The following is an 18766-nucleotide window of genomic DNA, read 5'->3' as shown; positions in this document are numbered from 1 at the left end:
GGAGGAGCGCGCGTGTAGCACTCCTATTCTCACTCACTTACTAGTGGTGGAACAACCCACCTTATAAGGTGGTCTAACTTCCTCCCAACTTTCCATGTGGGACTAAACTTCCCACCTCTTGCCACTCCCTAGTGAGCTGCCACCAACTTGGGCTCAAACTCACATGGCTACCACTATGTGGGCTTTGAGATTTATAGGAAAAACTGAAATCTAATTTGGGCCACTAAAAGTGGACCCAATATTTCAACAGATACCACCTGTCTAGACCATTGTACATGCTCTTGCGGGCTGACATGGCTGCAGGGGATTTGTTGAAAATCAGTTTGTCCCCGTGAGTTCAGGGCCGTGATGGCTCCGCATGCTCTCCAACTCATCCCGTAACAAATTTGCGTAGTAAGTTTGCTCGTAAGTGTAGCTTTATTGTTTTTTTTGGATTTCTACAGAAGCTTTACGCCGACGAGAAACACGTAGCAGCTTGGTCCAACTCTAAGCGGCGTGCGGTGCAGCTGACAGTTCACTGGGTGACTCGAGACACGGCCAGTTCGGCCGCGTGGCGGCCACAGCTGCGAGACCCCCGCCACGTCCGCCGCCACGCGCCGTGCGTGTCCACCTCCGGCGATCCTTTATATCTGCCTCTCGCCACCTCTGGCCTCCTCCACCGTGCCATGCGCGCACTCCGCCTCTTCCAGCAGTTTCATCCACCACCACGTCAAGACTACGCGCGCGCTCTCCCGGCCTGCAGGACGCTAGCTTCCTTCGCCACACCGTCGCCAAGACCGAAACAGAGTCCCAGCGGTAGCAGAGCCATGGCGTCCCAGCAGTTCCCACCGCAGAAGCAGGACTCGCAGCCCGGCAAGGAGCACGTCATGGACCCCCGTCCAGAGGCCATCATCAAGAACTACAAAGCCGCCAACAAGCTCCAGGTAACTATGAAGTGTTCGACAGTCCATGCCGACGCCGCCGGCGACATGTGTTTTTGTGCTTCGACTAATTAAGTTGCGCCTGACTTGCGTGCGCGTGGCAGGGCAAGGTGGCGCTGGTGACCGGCGGCGACTCGGGCATCGGGCGCGCGGTGTGCATGTGCTTCGCTATGGAGGGCGCCACGGTAGCCTTCACGTACCTCAAGGGGCACGAGGACAAGGACGCGGAGGAGACCCTGCACGCGCTCCGCGACATCAAGTCCCGCGTCGGCGGCGGCGGCGGCGACCCCATGGCACTCCCCGCCGACCTGGGCTACGAGGAGAACTGCCGCAAGGTGGTCGAGGAGGTGGCCAACGCGCACGGCGGCCGCATCGACATCCTGGTGAACAACGCGGCAGAGCAGTACGTGCGGCCCTGCATCACGGACATCACGGAGCAGGACCTGGACCGGGTGTTCCGCACCAACATCTACTCCTTCTTCTTCATGGCCAAGTACGCCGTGAAGCGCATGAAGGAGCGCGGCGGCGGCGGGAGCATCATCAACACCACCTCCGTCAACGCGTACAAGGGCAACACCACGCTGCTGGACTACACGGCCACCAAGGGCGCCATCGTGGCCTTCACGCGCGCGCTGTCGATGCAGCTGGCGGAGCAGGGCATCCGGGTCAACGGCGTGGCGCCGGGGCCGATCTGGACGCCGCTGATCCCGGCGTCGTTCCCGGAGGAGAAGGTGAAGCAGTTCGGGTCGGAGGTGCCGATGAAGCGCGCGGGCCAGCCCAGCGAGGTCGCGCCATGCTTCGTCTTCCTCGCCAGCGAGCAGGACTCCTCCTACATGTCCGGACAGGTCCTCCACCCCAACGGTAAGTTACCAACAAGTGTCGTTCGTTAACCTGCTGTATTATCTTCGCTTTGAAGTTGGTAATACGGATGCTAATTGATCGCGCGTGCTGTGTGCTTGGATTGCAGGTGGCGTCGTCGTCAATGGCTAACGGTGGTCGGAGAAGCACACCAGGAGAAGGGCCAAGTGTGGCGTCTTAAGAGTTAAGATGGGTAGCAAGTGTGCTGTGTGACTGTCTAGGCTGTGTAGCGAAGTGTCGGTAGTATGTGTCAGTTGTCAGTGTTGTGTACTGTTTAAGTTGAGGCTCCTGAACCGTGATGGGAGCGTGAATAAATAATGTGCAGGGAACTAGTATGATCCTGACTACCTCTTCCACCCGAGCACGATCATCTTTTTCCTTCTCTTTCGATGATGACAGAGTGGATATGAAGTGGAGATGTGTAATGTCCCAGGTTTAAGGGGTAGATTTTGGAAAGGGATGTGCATTGCATTGTAAATTACAGGAAAATTTCGCGCTTTTAAAACAAAACTGCATCAAAGGGGGACAGGTTTCTCTCTCGATACCTTACAGGATTAGGGTTTCGAGAGTGTGATGAACTTGTTCCTATTTATCTAAATTAGGGTTTTGAGAAGAGAGAAGTGATATTGCATTGAAATCTTAAGTTGCATGATTGAATCACAAGTTAAGTTGTATGATTGAATTCAAACCAAATTTGAATTTGAATTTCAAATTCAAACATCAAATGATTATCACATAATTCAAACTTGAGATGATTTATTAAACAATTATGAATAATAAAACACTTAGACAAAACTCATTAGAGAGAAACTTGAGCTTTATTGATAATCACACACATAATACATTGTCTTTACAATATTCAGAATTAAATTATGAAATTACAACACATTACAAGAATTGAATAAATAGAAACAGAAAAAGGAAAATTACAAGTCATTTAAATATCCTAAACTACATTGTTGATTATCAAGTAATACTTGCTCAAGAAGATCTTGATCTTCATAATGATCAGCACATTATTCCCTGCACACAAACACAAAGAAAAGAAAACAAGTGTTATGCCAAGTGGCATAGAAAGAAAGGAAATTGAGCAGATATGATCAACACTGCCGAAGCTGATCTCTCCACAGCACAAGTCCCAAGCTGGATTTGCATACACACACAAGCAGGCAGCACACAATGCTGGTGTGCATGCTCAACAGCACACCAGAGTTGCTGCATGCTCTCCACACACACAGTGACCAGGGGAGTAGTACAGCAAGGCTGTCGACCATGAAGGAAAGGGAGAGGGCAAGTATAAAGGGTTTCCTGAAGCAAACCCTAACCATTGCATCGACAGCAGCCTCACAGGGTAAGTCACAAAAACACAAGAACACAAGAACAGCTTGAACAGCCACTGCTGTTCAACACATCTTCACCACCACAGCAAATAACCAAGAAGCATCAAGCCACAGGGAGGAGCAGGGCAAGCCAAACAAACCACCAGAAGCAAAACCTCTACACCAACATCAAATTCTAGGAGCTGGAGTGAGGTATACAAATCATCATGAACAAACCAGATGGTTTTGTTCATATATAAGCATATGCAACAATGACACACAAGCAAAAGGGTGTGATACCCAATTTGTGTCATCATCTGGCTACTAAGCCATATGGTGCAAGCAAGGGTAGTAAGGCCACTAGTAAATCATCTAACGGGAACAACAGCTATGAAAATCAATGCATAACTGAAGAAATCCAGCAAGAGATGAAAGCACAAGCTAGCCTAGCTACACACTTAGCACCTACAGCTAGTCAGGCCATCAGACATAGACAAATCCTTGTCTATTTGATTTCAACATCAAGGGCTACTGGCAATCTAATAAATGGATCACCCAGAAAGCATTTAGTGAGCCACAGCAAGCCAACAAGAGGGGAGCTACCCTAGGGCAGCATATGATTACTGCCAGGGTCACCTCAACCACTAAAACAGCCAAACCACCAAGCCAAGCACAAATATCATCACCCAGATTGGGTTCAAAGAAGAGCTAGGGTCCCCAACCACTGTTGGCATCCCTCTAGCTCAATCAAGCTAATTACAAGACTCATCACTGCAAGCAGTTCATCTCATTTATCTAATAAACAAGGACAAACTATACAGATAAATGAAGTTCCCAAATCACCAATAACTTGAACATTTACACATGATCCAAGGGATCACTGCAAGCAACAGCAATTGCTTGAGCCAACCACTACACACACCAGCACTAGTTGGTAATCACACACAGCTCAAATTGAGCATTGGTAAGGTACCAGATGGAGCATCACACCTTTTATTAGCAGCTGATGATCATATGATCATCAGAGTCTGCTATAGCATGCCAGTGCATGTTAGAGCATCACTGAGCAACAGAGCATGGACTAGATAATTAAATGGCCACAGTTAATCAACTATTGCTTCACAGATAAATAAATGGATGAACTGTAATTGTACCCAGAAGCACATCAAATACATGATGTACCACTGGATCAAGCTAGACAGGGATGGCACACACTCATAATCCAGCCATAACAATAACCAGAGCCATTAAGCAAGTAATTGATTTAATTGTAGCATGACCAGTAGCAACTAAGCAAGCCATGAGCATTACAAGATGCTCATGTGCAAGCATATATGAACACACTTGAGCATCTGTCGAGCTTAGTAACTAAAACAGAGCCACAGAGAGGAATTAAGCAAGAAAGGAAAGCCTAGCAACCAATTAGATCAGAAATTCTTGCACAGAGATACAGCTGGGCTTCACAGCAGCATCACAGGCATAGCACAGCAGCTTAGCACAGCAGGAGCAGGCACCATGGCGCTGCAGAAGAGCACAAGAGCTCTTGTGCAGGCAAGCAAGGCACAGCAGTAGAGCTAGCAGAGGAAGAAGAACAGGCACGGAAGAGGAGCAGAAGAGGTGGCGAACGTACCGGGGTCGAGCAGGCAGACAACCATGGCGGCCACGGCGGCACACGCCAGGGCGCGGCGGCGCCGAGCCAAGCCAAGCCATGGCGGCGCCACAGCACCACCCCACCATGGCAGCACAGCCACGGCGGCGCCATCACGCCAGGAACCCTGGGAACCGCGGGATCACGCGGATCCCGTAACCCTAGCCATGGCGAAGAGGGTCGAGGACGAGCGGGAGCGGCGTCTGCTCCAGATCGACGCGGATGGAATGGATCGCCGTCACACGGCGGTTCGATTGCGCCCCATGGCGAGGGCCATGGCGGCCGGAGACCGCCGGAATCGGTCGATGACGGTGAGGGCGACGCAGGTCGCCAGAGAGAAAGGGGATTAGGGTTAGGTCGAGGCGGCGCGGGGTGGTGAGCGAATGAGCGACTGCTCGGGTCGGTTGGACCCGAGCTGGTCTAACCAAACCCGCTGGGCTCCACTGACAGGTGGGCCCAGGGGCAATTGTGACTTTTCACAATTCAAATAAAAACCAGAAACTTTGAAATACAATAGAAAATTGATAAGAGCTCTAAAAAAATAATTAAAAATATAAAAATCAATCAGCATAAAATTCTCTATCCAAATAAAATACCAAAGGGAATTTTTGAAGATAATTAAGAAAAAGGCTTAATTTGATGATTTAAATAATGATTTAAATCACACATATTATTTTCAATAAAGAAAATAAGTCCATTAATGTAATTGGACTACAAAAACACCTTGACAATATTTCAAGGTTGTATTTACCCTAAATAGAGAACCTCCAAATTGTTCTTAGTATTAACCTCTCACATAAAATAACAACGACTTCGGAAGGGGGGAACAAACCCTAAAATTGGAATCATGCATAATTGCTTCTTTAACCATTGCCCTTATCGGACAATGATGCTATTTTTCAGAGACAGAGGACAAGGGTCAGTCCAGACCTTCCAACTGCAAAACTTTGCAGTGTTCAAGCAAGTTCATCACTTGCTCATGTCATTTGAGTATTTCTATCAAATTACTTGCAAAGTACTATGGTTATCACTATTGCATAAAAACCAAAACCACTACTTTCATAACTATGAATATGACTATGTGGTGGGCAATGGAACCATGGATTGAGTTGATATGGTGGAGGTTCCATTGCAAGGGTTTATATCCATCTAGGGTTAAACAACAAATGTCGCCAGTGATTCTTGTGCCGTAATACCCGTGTTAACCATAAGATCCGGAGTGGGACGGAGTAGTCAAAAGTGTTTCCACCTCTCGTTCATCAACGGATGCGCTTTACCGTAGTACACTTGTAATCCAAGGGGCAAGCTGGTGAGGCTGGGGAGTCCTAAGTCCCCACGGCATTGTCCGTAGTACACTTGTCGCCCGAAGGAGCAAGATGGTGAGGCTGGGGAGTCCTAAGTCCCCACGGTATTGCGGTCTATGATGGGTTGCAGCTACCGGCGAAGGAGTTTGGTTCGATCCCAGACTGTCGTCGTGGTCGGGGTCCACCCTGAAATATATGGGAATAATGGGACCGGCGAGGACCCAGGGTCGGGGCATGCAACAAAGGGTGGGTGTTCGAGGTAGCGGAGGAACATGATTGGCTAGACCTTATACCGGGCCTCACACCGAAGGAAGTGTGGACGGGAAAGCTGCCCGGTTGGCACCAAGGTTAAGATCTCTTATGGGTAAAGCAACACACCTCTGCAGAGTGTAAAGAACTGTGACCTGTCACTCCCTGTTCCAGGATAAGGAACTGCGAACGCGGCCGAAAAGGAGCTCCATGAAGTTCTAGTAAACCGGTGAAGGCTGACGGACATAGCTCTTGAAAATAAAAGCAATCCCTTGAAGAAATGTTTATCAAAACTTGCATTGGTATTAGACTTTCTGGTCTAATATCGTAGCTAGTGCATTAAACACCTCTTCTCTATAATGAACTTGTTGAGTACGCTCGTACTCATCCCAATCTTAAATCCCTTGCTTAGATTGTCCAGATCGTCTGGAGGAGGACTACGACCACACTGAAGGAGCCGAGATCATCGGCTATGAAGAACCAGACCTCTCTGGAGGTGTTGAAGGCGTAGACTATCTCATAGTCTACGGAACCGGGGAGGCTTCCGGAGGAGATTAGGCCTAGAACATCAAGAAGTAGTAGTAGCCGAGCAGCCCGAACTCTTAGTATTTAGCTGCTCGAGAGTATAAATGTACAACTTAATGAGACATCTATATTGTAAGCTAAGTTGGGTTCGCCTCGAACCCAGGAGTATTCCTCTTAGGACCCAAGAGGAGCTCCGAGACGATATGTGTATGATATTTGTAATAATAAATGAATGAGTTATGGACCTGCTATGTTCTGTTGTACTACTCTGAGGGATGTAATATTTGCGGAATGGTACTTTGTGAATGTTATATCAACGACTGGCATACTACAACATGCGAGTGGTATGCGGGGTCACCACGGTTGGTATCGAGCAAAAGCTTTGACCTTAGGTTGGAACCTAGTAAATGGGACCAAACGTTAGGAGTCAAATAGGACTAGTAAAGAATTCTCTAAAAATATGGTGTATATTCAATTGAGAATACAACAATCATATCTTTTAGTGCGATAATTCTTTATTATCTCTATTATGATGCATTATTACTAATCTTATAATCTTTCAATTTCTACAGCCAGCATGGCAAGTTCACGTCCGGGACGAAACATGAAAGTGATGGATTCCACACTGAGTGAATATGAAGGAGGACTTGCAAATATTCTACGTGCCATGTTACTTGAATTTGGGTGTGATTCCCAGATCCAAGTAAAGAAATACATGTACTACGATGGTACTGTATTGGTAAAGTGTAGGGTAGGACTGCGACTTCCCGAATCTTTGGGAATGAGCGTAGTAATGCCAGCAGGTGAAGCCAGAACTATCAACACAGCCTACCATATAGCCGTTATGAGAGCTATCACCGATATTCGGGAGCATAAGACGAAAGAGCTTATGGGTTCCGAATTCACCCACATTCCTCATATGCAGGAGGAAGAGGATCCCATGCTTAACCACTTCAAATATGCAAAACGCAAACCAATAGCAGCTGCAAAATATATGGATAATAGCCGCAACTTAATATCATTGCTCTTTCAGTTGAACCATCATCTGACGGGAGCAATTGATACGATGCTAGAGGAGTTTACTGAACCCAAGGAGGAGACTAGGGGGAAAGAACCTATGGAGAATGTGGTGCACACACCAGTTTACTCAGTCGGTGACTACATTAGTATTGATCCTCTTGAGCGTGAAACTACACTGTTACACACTGGGAACTATCTGGGTAGTTCCTATGGGGGATATGAGGGTGGAGAGGAATCCAGAAACAATCAGCGTTCCGAGACTCCTATAGAAAACTCCACGGGTTGGCGTTGGGGATCTGATACTGGAACTCATAGTACTTCAGTATATTATGACGGGGAGATGAATGAAGACGCCACGACCCAGAACCAGAATTATCCTAGTAATGGAGGAGTTGATGGAGGGTATCCGACACAGGTTGAGTCGGATACAAATGTTGGAAATACTTATGGTGGAGCTACAGGGGAGTACACCCGATGGGTGGACTATGATGCACTTAACGACCAGTTTGTGAACACTGATTTCTCCCTAGGATCATCGTCCGATTCTGATTACCAGCCGACGGGGAGACCTTATGTTCCAGGGTCTATCAGGAGGACGACACGTTCGACCGGATGGAAACCTGGGATGTACCGGGAGTGAAGATCGACTAGAGTCCACCAAGGAAGGCGGGACTACAATACACAAGTACCACATGTATTGTAGTGTGTAATATTTGTAGAAATTTGTACATACACTTTAATAAGTGAGTTTGCATACTCACATCGACTTGAGTATTGTAATAAGACCACTTAAGTATGTATATACATGGTATATGTTTTGTATGATTTGGATTTGCTTCTTGATTTCCATTGCGTGACTAGTTACTGTGCACAAAGTTGAGCTCAGAAAACTTGCGCATGGAGTAATTATGAGTATCATCTTGTGTTGCAGAACTAGGGGGTTATGTCGGGAGCGTTAGGAGAGGAGACCGAAGCGCAGCGCATGGAGCGCGAAGCGAAGCAAAAGGAAGAGGCTGATCAAGCAGCCAGAAATCAGTTTCCACCACCACCACCACCCATGACGCAGCAGAATTTCGTCCAGTACATGCAGCTGGTAGAGGAGAGACAACGTGTAACGTTGGAGCAGCAGAATAAATTCTTCCAGGAGCTGCTGCAACAGAATCGGGTAGAAAGACCCGAGAATCAGGGAGTCACCCTAGCACACTTCCAGAATACCAAGCCTATATCTTTCGCATAGCGCCCGAGCCAATGGACGCGGAAGATTGGCTTACGGACACCGAGCGAAAGCTCAATACCGTTGGTTGTAACGACCAGGAGAAGGTCCGTTATGCTACACACCTGCTGTGTGGACCCGCCGCATCATGGTGGGACAATATCGTAGCCGTTTATCCGGCTGGAAAAGTGTTTACCTGGGAGGAGTTTGCAAGGAAGTTCAGGGAATCCAATGTCCCTGAAAGTATTGTGGAATTGAAGCGTCGAGAATTCGAAAGTCTCGAGCAGATGGACAAGGCCATCCTGACTTATGTCAGGGAATTCTCAAAGCTGTCCCGGTATGCTGTTGAAGAAGTCAACACCGAGGACAAGAAAAAGAAGAGGTTTTTGAGGGGGTTAAGTCCCCAGTTCAAGGTACAGCTCCGGATGATGAGAGCGACGGAGTTTCAAGAGTTGGTGGATGCCGCCATCACTCTGGAAGATGATTTCAAACAACTGCAGGAGGAAAAGAGGAAGAAGGCCAAGTTTGAGCCTAAGAGGTTTTCCAATAACAAGCCTAATACCAGCTTGAATTTCAAGCCAAGATACAACAACAACAGCAACTACTACGGTAGTAGGAAGAATCGAGCATTTCAGACTGCAAATCAAATAGTTTGCCGTATTTGTGGAATTAAAGGACATACTTCGAAGGACTGTCGCAAACCCAGAATCATTTGCTTCGGGCGTCGTCAGGAGGGGCACATGATGAAGGATTGCCCCAATAAGAAGAATGGAGGAGGTCAGTCTGGAGGAGGTGGAAGCCGAGGAGGAAACACCGGAGGGAACTGGAAGAATAAGAAGCCCTTCGGCAAGCTGAACTGCACTAATCTGGAGGAGGTGGTCAACTCCGATCAGGCGGTGATAGTAGTAACCCATACCAAACAAAAACAAGTCATCATGATCAATAAGTGTGCGTTTGACGCAGACCTGTTCATTTTACCGATGAAGGACATTGATGTCATTCTTGGTATGAACTGGTTAGAAGCTAATGGAGCATTGATCGACTGTGTGAACAAGATGGTATCTTTGAAAAGCCCCGATGGAAATAGAATGATCTACCAAGGCGACAAACATACACAGATAGAAGTTGAGCTACAGCTGAACAGCATGAAGGAGGTGAAATTAGAGGATATACCTGTAGTGAATGAATTCCAGGATGTGTTTCCTACGGAATTACCAGGTATGCCACCAGATAGGGAGATAGAATTCACTATCGACCTAATTCCAGGAACAGCTCCGATTGCAAAAGCACCATATAAGATGGGCCCTAAGGAGTTGAAAGAACTTAAGGAGCAACTGGACGACTTGGAACAGAAAGGATTCATACAAGAAAGTGTTTCACCATGGGGATCACCTGTGATCTTCGTGGATAAAAGAGATGGAGGAAGAAGGATGTGTGGAGACTACAGGAATCTGAACAACGTCACAATCAAGAACAAGTATCCACTTCCAAGAATACAAGATCTATTCGATCAAGTTAGAGGCGCAGGAGTCTTTTCCAAAATTGATCTAAGATCCGGTTATCACCAGATAAAGATCAAGAAGGAAGATGTTCCGAAAACTGCCTTCGTTTCAAGGTATGGACATCATGAATACCTTGTAGTGCCTTTTGGATTAACCAATGCCCCAGCAATTTTCATGAATCTCATGAATAAGATTTTCATGCCATATCTAGACAAGTTTGTCATCGTATTCATTGATGATATCTTGATCTATTCCAAAGACAAAGCCGAACATGCTGAACATCTGAGGTTAGTGTTGCAAACACTAAGAGAACATCAACTCTATGCCAAGTTTAGCAAGTGTGAATTTTGGCTTGATCAAGTGGAATTTCTTGGTCATGTCATCAGTAAAGATGGAATAGCTGTTAACCCGAGCAAAGTAGCAGCAGTTCTAGAATGGGAAGCACCCAAGACTGTCAAGGAAATCCGAGGATTCCTAGGAATGGCAGGATATTATCGGAGATTCATTGAAGGATTCTCCAAGATAGCAGGACCAATGACAAAGCTATTAAGAAAGAACACACCATTCGTGTGGTCAGAGGAGTGTGAGAAGAGTTTTCAAACTCTGAAGGAGAAACTCACCACGACACCGGTGTTAGCAGTTCCGGAAGTTGGTAAGGATTACACCGTGTACTGTGACGCATCCAAGCATGGATTGGGCTGCGTGCTCATGCAAGATCGGAAAGTGATATCTTATGGATCGAGGCAACTCAGACCTCATGAAGTAAACTATCCAACACATGACTTGGAATTAGCAGCAGTTGTATTTGCACTCAAAACCTGGAGACATTTTCTCTATGGAGCCAAGTGTGAGCTCTATACGAGATCATAAGAGTCTCAAATACTTCTTTACTCAGAAGGAACTCAACATGAGGCAGAAAAGATGGCTAGAATTAATCAAGGATTATGATTTGACCATCAATTACACTCCAGGAAAGGCCAATGTGGTAGCAGATGCCTTGAGTAGGAAGAGCACCGGAGGAGTGGAACACGAGATATCACCGGAGTTGAGGAAGGAAATAAGTCAAGCCCAAATACAACTTTGGGAGAAGGAAGCTCATGAAGGACTATCGGCTTTGCAAGTAGCCGATGAGCTAAATGTCAACCTGAAGAATGAGATAATGATGGGTCAGTTGGACGATCCATTCATCGTGGAGGAGATGAGAAGGATAGATGAAGGAAGACCATCAGAATTTCATCGAGGAGAATCGGGATCATTATGGTTCCAAAAAAGGATTTGTGTTCCGGATATTGCTGAAATCAAGGAAGTAATACTCCGGGAAGCCCATCAAACACCATATTCCATGCATCCGGGAAGTACAAAGATGTACATGGATCTAAAGGAGCTATTTTGGTGGAACAACATGAAGAGAGAGATAGCACAATATGTGGCGGAATGCCATACCTGTCAAAGAGTGAAGGCTGAACATCAGAGTCCAGCAGGGAAGTTACAACCTCTACCCATTCCAGAATGGAAATGGGAGGAGATAGGAATGGATTTCATCACCGGACTACCCATGACCAATAAAAAGAAGGACATGATATGGGTAATCGTGGACCGGTTGACGAAAAGTGCACACTTCTTAGCGGTAAACCTGCAGGATAAAGGAGAGAAACTCATCGATCTTTACATCAAAGAGATCGTGAGTAAACATGGAGTACCCAAGAAGATCGTGTCGGATCGAGGATCCGTGTTCACGTCAGCATTTTGGAAGCAACTACACGAAGCTTTAGGATCCAAGTTGGACTATAGTACCGCCTATCATCCCCAGACAGGTGGACAAACAGAGAGAACTAACCAGATCCTAGAGGATATGCTCAGGGCTTGTGCCCTAGACTTCGGGGGATCATGGGAGGAGCACTTACCACTAGCAGAGTTTTCATACAATAACAGCTATCAAAGCAGCATCAAGATGGCACCGTTTGAAGCTCTGTATGGAAGAAAGTGTAGATCACCGATATGTTGGTATGAAGCCGGAGCAAGCAAAGAATTCAACCCTGATTATGTCAAGGAAAAGCAACAAATCATTGACATTATCAGGGATAGGCTCAAGATAGCCCAGAGCCGACAGAAGAGTTATGCCGATCAAAAGAGGAGAACATGGGAGCCACGAGTTGGAGACATGGTATATCTTAAGGTGAGCCCGATGAAAGGACTTCAGAGGTTTGGAGTAAAAGGAAAGCTAAGCCCTAGGTACACCGGACCTTTCAAGATTCTGAGTCAAAACCGAGGGTTAGCCTTCGAATTGGAACTACCGGGAAGGTTATCTCAGGTTCACAACGTATTCCATGTGTCGCAACTCGGAAAATGTTTGAAGACCCCGGATGAACCGAGTATCACATGAAGAGCTCGAGTTACAACCAGATTTGACATACATCGAGAAGCCGGCGAAGATTCTCGAGGAGAGCTGGAAACAACTCGGGAATCGAGCGATAAAGTATTGCAAGATACAATGGAAGCATCATCCCGAGAGGGAAGCCACCCGGGAAAAGGAGGAAGACCTGAGGAAAACATACCCCGAACTTTTCAGGTATTACAACCACAACTTCGGGACGAAGTTTTCTTTAAGGGGAAAGGCTGTAATGTCCCGAGGTTTAGAGGCGATCGAGGGGTAGATTTTAGAAAGGGATGTGCATTGCATTGTAAATTACGGGGAAATTTCGCGCTTTTAAAACAAAACCGCATCAAAGGGGGACAGGTTTCTCTCTCGACACCTTACAGGGTTAGGGTTTCGAGAGTGCGATGAACTTGTTCCTACTTATCTAAATTAGGGTTTTGAGAAGAGAGAAGTGATATTGCATTGAAATCTTAAGTTGCATGATTGAATCACAAGTTAAGTTGTATGATTGAATTCAAACCAAATTGAATTTGAATTTCAAATTCAAACATCAAATGATTATCACATAATTCAAACTTGAGATGATTTATTAAACAATTATCATTAATCAAGAATATGAATAATAAAACACTTAGACAAAGCTCATTAGAGAGAAACTTGAGCTTTATTGATAATCACACACATAATACATTGTCTTTACAATATTTAGAATTGAATTATGGAATTACAACACATTACAAGAATTGAATAAATAGAAACAGAAAAAGAAAAATTACAAGTCATTTAAATATCCTAAACTACATTGTTGATTATCAAGTAATACTTGCTCAAGAAGATCTTGATCTTCATCATGATCAGCACATTGTTCCCTGCACACAAACACAAAGAAAAGAAAACAAGTGTTATGCCAAGTGGCATAGGTTAGAAAGAAAGGAAATTGAGCAGATATGATCAACACTGCCGAAGCTGATCTCTCCACAGCACAAGTCCCAAGCTGGAGTTGCATACACACACAAGCAGGCAGCACACAATGCTGGTGTGCATGCTCAACAGCACACCAGAGTTGCTGCATGCTCTCCACACACACAGTGACCAGGGGAGTAGTACAGCAAGGCTGTCGACCATGAAGGAAAGGGAGAGGGCAAGTATAAAGGGTTTCCTGAAGCAAACCCTAACCATTGCATCGACAACAGCCTCACAGGGTAAGTCACAAGAACACAAGAACACAAGAACAGCTTGAACAGCCACTGCTGTTCAACACATCTTCACCACCACAGCAAATAACCAAGAAGCATCAAGCCACAGGGAGGAGCAGGGCAAGCCAAACAAACCACCAGAAGCAAAACATCTACACCATCATCAAATTCTAGGAGCTGGAGTGAGGTATACAAATCATCATGAACAAACCAGATGGTTTTGTTCATATATAAGCATATGCAACAATCACATACAAGCAAAAGGGTGTGATACCCAATTTGTGTCATCATCTGGCTACTAAGCCATATGGTACAAGCAAGGGTAGTAAGGCCACTAGTAAATCATCTAACGGGAACAACAGCTATGAAAATCAATGCATAACTGAAGAAATCCAGCAAGAGATGAAAGCACAAGCTAGCCTAGCTACACACTTAGCACCTACAGCTAGTCAGGCCATCGGACATAGACAAATCCTTGTCTATTTGATTTCAACATCAAGGGCTACTGGCAATCTAATAAATGGATCACCCAGAAAGCATTTAGTGAGCCACAGCAAGCCAACAAGAGGGGAGCTACCCTAGGGCAGCATATGATTACTGCCAGGGTCACCTCAACCACTAAAACAGCCAAACCACCAAGCCAAGCACAAATATCATCACCCAGATTGGGTTCAAAGAAGAGCTAGGGTCCCCAACCACTGTTGGCATCCCTCTAGCTCAATCAAGCTAATTACAAGACTCATTACTGCAAGCAGTTCATCTCATTTATCTAATAAACAAGGACAAGCTATACAGATAAATGAAGTTCCCAAATCACCAATAACTTGAACATTTACACATGATCCAAGGGATCACTGCAAGCAACAGCAATTGCTTGAGCCAACCACTACACACACCAGCACTAGTTGGTAATCACACACAGCTCAAATTGAGCATTGGTAAGGTACCAGATGGAGCATCACACCTTTTATAAGCAGCTGATGATCATATGATCATCAGAGTCTGCTATAGCATGCCAGTGCATGTTAGAGCATCACTGAGCAACAGAGCATGGACCAGATAATTAAATGGCCATAGTTAATCAACTATTGCTTCACAGATAAACAAATGGATGAACTGTAATTGTACCCAGAAGCACATCAAATACATGATGTACCACTGGATCAAGCTAGACAGGGATGGCACACACTCATAATCCAGCCATAACAATAACCAGAGCCATTAAGCAAGTAATTGATTTAATTGTAGCATGACCAGTAGCAACTAAGAAAGCCATGAGCATTACAAGATGCTCATGTGCAAGCATATATGAACACACTTGAGCATCTGTCGAGCTTAGTAACTAAAACAGAGCCACAGAGAGGAATTAAGCAAGAAAGGAAAGCCTAGCAACCAATTAGATCAGAAATTCTTGCACAGAGATACAGCTGGGCTTCACAGCAGCAGCACAGGCATAGCACAGCAGCTTAGCACAGCAGGAGCAGGCACCATGGCGCTGCAGAAGAGCACAAGAGCTCTTGTGCAGGCAAGCAAGGCACAGCAGTAGAGCTAGCAGAGGAAGAAGAACAGGCACGGAAGAGGAGCAGAAGAGGTGGCGAACGTACCGGGGTCGAGCAGGCAGACAACCATGGCGGCCACGGCGGCACACGCCAGGGCGCGGCGGCGCCGGGCCAAGCCAAGCCATGGCGGCGCCACAGCACCACCCCACCATGGCAGCACAGCCACGGCGGCGCCATCACGCCAGGAACCCTGGGAACCGCGGGATCACGCGGATCCCGTAACCCTAGCCATGGCGAAGAGGGTCGAGGACGAGCGGGAGCGGCGTCTGCTCCAGATCGACGCGGATGGAATGGATCGCCGTCACACGGCGGTTCGATTGCGCCCCATGGCGAGGGCCATGGCGGCCGGAGACCGCCGGAATCGGTCGGTGACGGTGAGGGCGACGCAGGTCGCCAGAGAGAAAGGGGATTAGAGTTAGGTCGAGGCAGCGCGGGGTGGTGAGTGAGTGAGCGACCGCTCGGGTCGGTTGGACCCGAGCTGGTCTAACCCAACCCGCTGGGCTCCACTGACAGGTGGGCCGAGGGGCAATTGTGACTTTTCACAATTCAAATAAAAACCAGAAACTTTGAAATTCAATAGAAAATTGATAAGAGCTCTAAAAAAATAATTAAAAATATAAAAATCAATCAGCATAAAATTCTCTATCCAAATAAAATACCAAAGAGAATTTTTGAAGATAATTAAGAAAAAGTCTTAATTTGATGATTTAAATAATGATTTAAATCACACATATTATTTTCAACTAGCACAAAACCCGTGCGTTGCTACGGTGCCATGTTAAATCACAACTTGATGGCGTAGTACATCACCAGCAGCTCATGTTTTTACAAATTTTGAATTGTTTATTTTTTTCAGCGGATGCTTACTCAGTAAGTGTGGTCATGTAGCTTGCCTTCCTAATATGCATCGGCTCAACATGCATAAAACTGACGAACTCAACGGCAAACGATCTTAATCCTGCTCACTCGCCATTCTGCAGTTTAAATTTTGCTGTAGGTTTGTGAACATCGATCCCCATTTTCTATATAATAAGCTGCCGCCCAACTCACCTTTTATCCATGGTCCATTTTTTTGGAGGCATCACTTTTGGATGAATTGCCCGAACCATAGTTGTACCTTCGTTGGAGATACAGGATCTTAGTACAAAAAAATATGATGCTGCAATAGTAGTTTTTTTCCACTACAATTGTTCCGAAGTTATGCTAATATAGCGTAAATTGTTCGCTACAGTCTTTTTGGCGGTATCTTCGGCGAAATCTATTTTGCTACATTTGTTCTATGGTTTTGCTACAGCTGGATTGGTTTTGTTACACATGTGCTTTTATAGAAGCAAATATGGGATTTTAGATGAAAACAGATTTTGCTGCAAAAGTGGGAGAGTGAGGTGGGTGATTTTCCGAAAAGATTCCAAATCGCTTGATCGAATGGCTGGGATCCAGGCATTAGTGATTTGATCCCCCGAGAGAAGCCAACACTCCCCAAATATGAATCGTACCAGCCTTCAAACATCAAGTGAAAAAACTACCGATAGAGAATCCATCATGAAAAGAATAGGGCAATCTCGATCCGTGAACCCACCACTATTCCCATCCAGTTAACGAAAATCATAGAAAAAGAAATCCATGGAGAATATCCATCCAGGACGTTGCCTCAATTCCCGCTTCCATCCGCCGCCTCTCTTCCTGGGCCAATCGAGAACTCTCCCATGCCAGCGAAATTCAAGTCACTGGATGTGATGCGCATCGAGGCTGCTATGAGCCTGTGACGGACACCAGGGAGCCAGCGGCAGCGGAATCATGGGAGCCAAGTGCAGTGGAGCTCGGTCCCGCTTTCCTCTCTTGTGCGACCCTCCTTCGTCAGGTTGGGAACGACGGTGCTTGAGTATTGGGAAGAACAGGATCAGGGAAATCGGGCCAGGAATTCGAGCGCGTCAACCTTGCCCCGCCTTGAGCCGCTTGCCGTACTATTTCTTTGGCGGATTTGGATCCATGCACCCCTCGCGAGGAGAGGATGAGCGCTAGCTAACGAATCAGGGGATCTCGCTCTCGTGGTCAGCGCCCGGCAGCAGGTCAGCTAGTCGATCTGTCAGGGCGGCGGCGCTGGCAGTAGCTGCGAGGGATTTGGAGAGTTCCCTGTGCGTGGGTGCTAGGAACGGCACCGAGCGTGTGAAGCGGGAGGCCGGGCCGGGGGTTGACTCCCTAATTCCTGCGTGGAAAAAACAAAAAGCTGGGCGTGAGAAGCGCCACGCCGTGCGTGTGCGGGTTTGGACGTAATAGTAATAAAGATTGGGCCAAGGGCTGCCGGAAGAGGTTGGGTCTAAAAAAATTATTTGGCCCGTTTGTGACACCAGGCAGTCACCTATTGCAATTTAATAGTAAAGATAAAGAAAATAAGTCCATTAATGTAATTGGACTACAAAAACACCTTGACAATATTTCAAGGTTGTATTTACCCTAAATAGAGAACCTCCAAATTGTTCTTAGTATTAACCTCTCACATAAAATAACAACGACTTCGGAAGGGGGGAACAAACCCTAAAATTGGAATCATGCATAATTGCTTCTTTAACCATTGCCCTTATCGGACAATGATGCTATTTTTCAGAGACATAGGACAAGGGTTAGTCCAGACCTTCCAACTGCAAAACTTTGCAGTGTTCAGGCAAGTTCATCACTTGCTCATGTCATTTGAGTATTTCTATCAAATTACTTGCAAAGTACTATGGTTATCACTACTGCATAAAAACCAAAACCACTACTTTCATAACTATGAATATGACTATGTGGTGGGCAATGGAACCATGGATTGAGTTGATATGGTGGAGGTTCCATTGCAAGGGTTTATATCCATCTAGGGTTAAACAACAAATGTCACCAGTGATTCTTGTGCCGTAATACCCGTGTTAACCAAAAGATCCGGAGTGGGACGGAGTAGTCAAAAGTGTTTCCAACTCTCGTTCATCAACGGATGCGCTTTACCGTAGTACACTTGTAATCCAAGGGGGCAAGCTGGTGAGGCTGGGGAGTCCTAAGTCCCCACGGCATTGTCCGTAGTACACTTGTCGCCCGAAGGAGC

The 18766-nt window shown here is 46.2% G+C and overlaps 1 protein-coding gene across 1 annotated transcript; it reads left to right on the top strand.

Moving 5' to 3' along the window:
- The first annotated feature begins 791 nt into the window (after window positions 1–791).
- Window positions 792–1910, top strand: LOC124647160 (glucose and ribitol dehydrogenase homolog). Its single transcript, XM_047187137.1, has 3 exons — window positions 792–923; window positions 1025–1781; window positions 1888–1910. The coding sequence occupies exons 1-3, from the start codon at window positions 807–809 to the stop codon at window positions 1908–1910; spliced, it is 897 nt and encodes a 298-aa protein (XP_047043093.1). The 5' UTR covers window positions 792–806.
- Window positions 1911–18766: the final 16856 nt, after the last annotated feature.

This window comes from Lolium rigidum, chromosome 4 (genome assembly GCF_022539505.1).
Source record: "Lolium rigidum isolate FL_2022 chromosome 4, APGP_CSIRO_Lrig_0.1, whole genome shotgun sequence".
In the NCBI taxonomy this organism is placed as follows: Eukaryota; Viridiplantae; Streptophyta; class Magnoliopsida; order Poales; family Poaceae; genus Lolium; species Lolium rigidum.
Note: the sequence above shows the minus strand (reverse complement) of the source record. Positions and strands in the feature narration are given on the sequence as shown.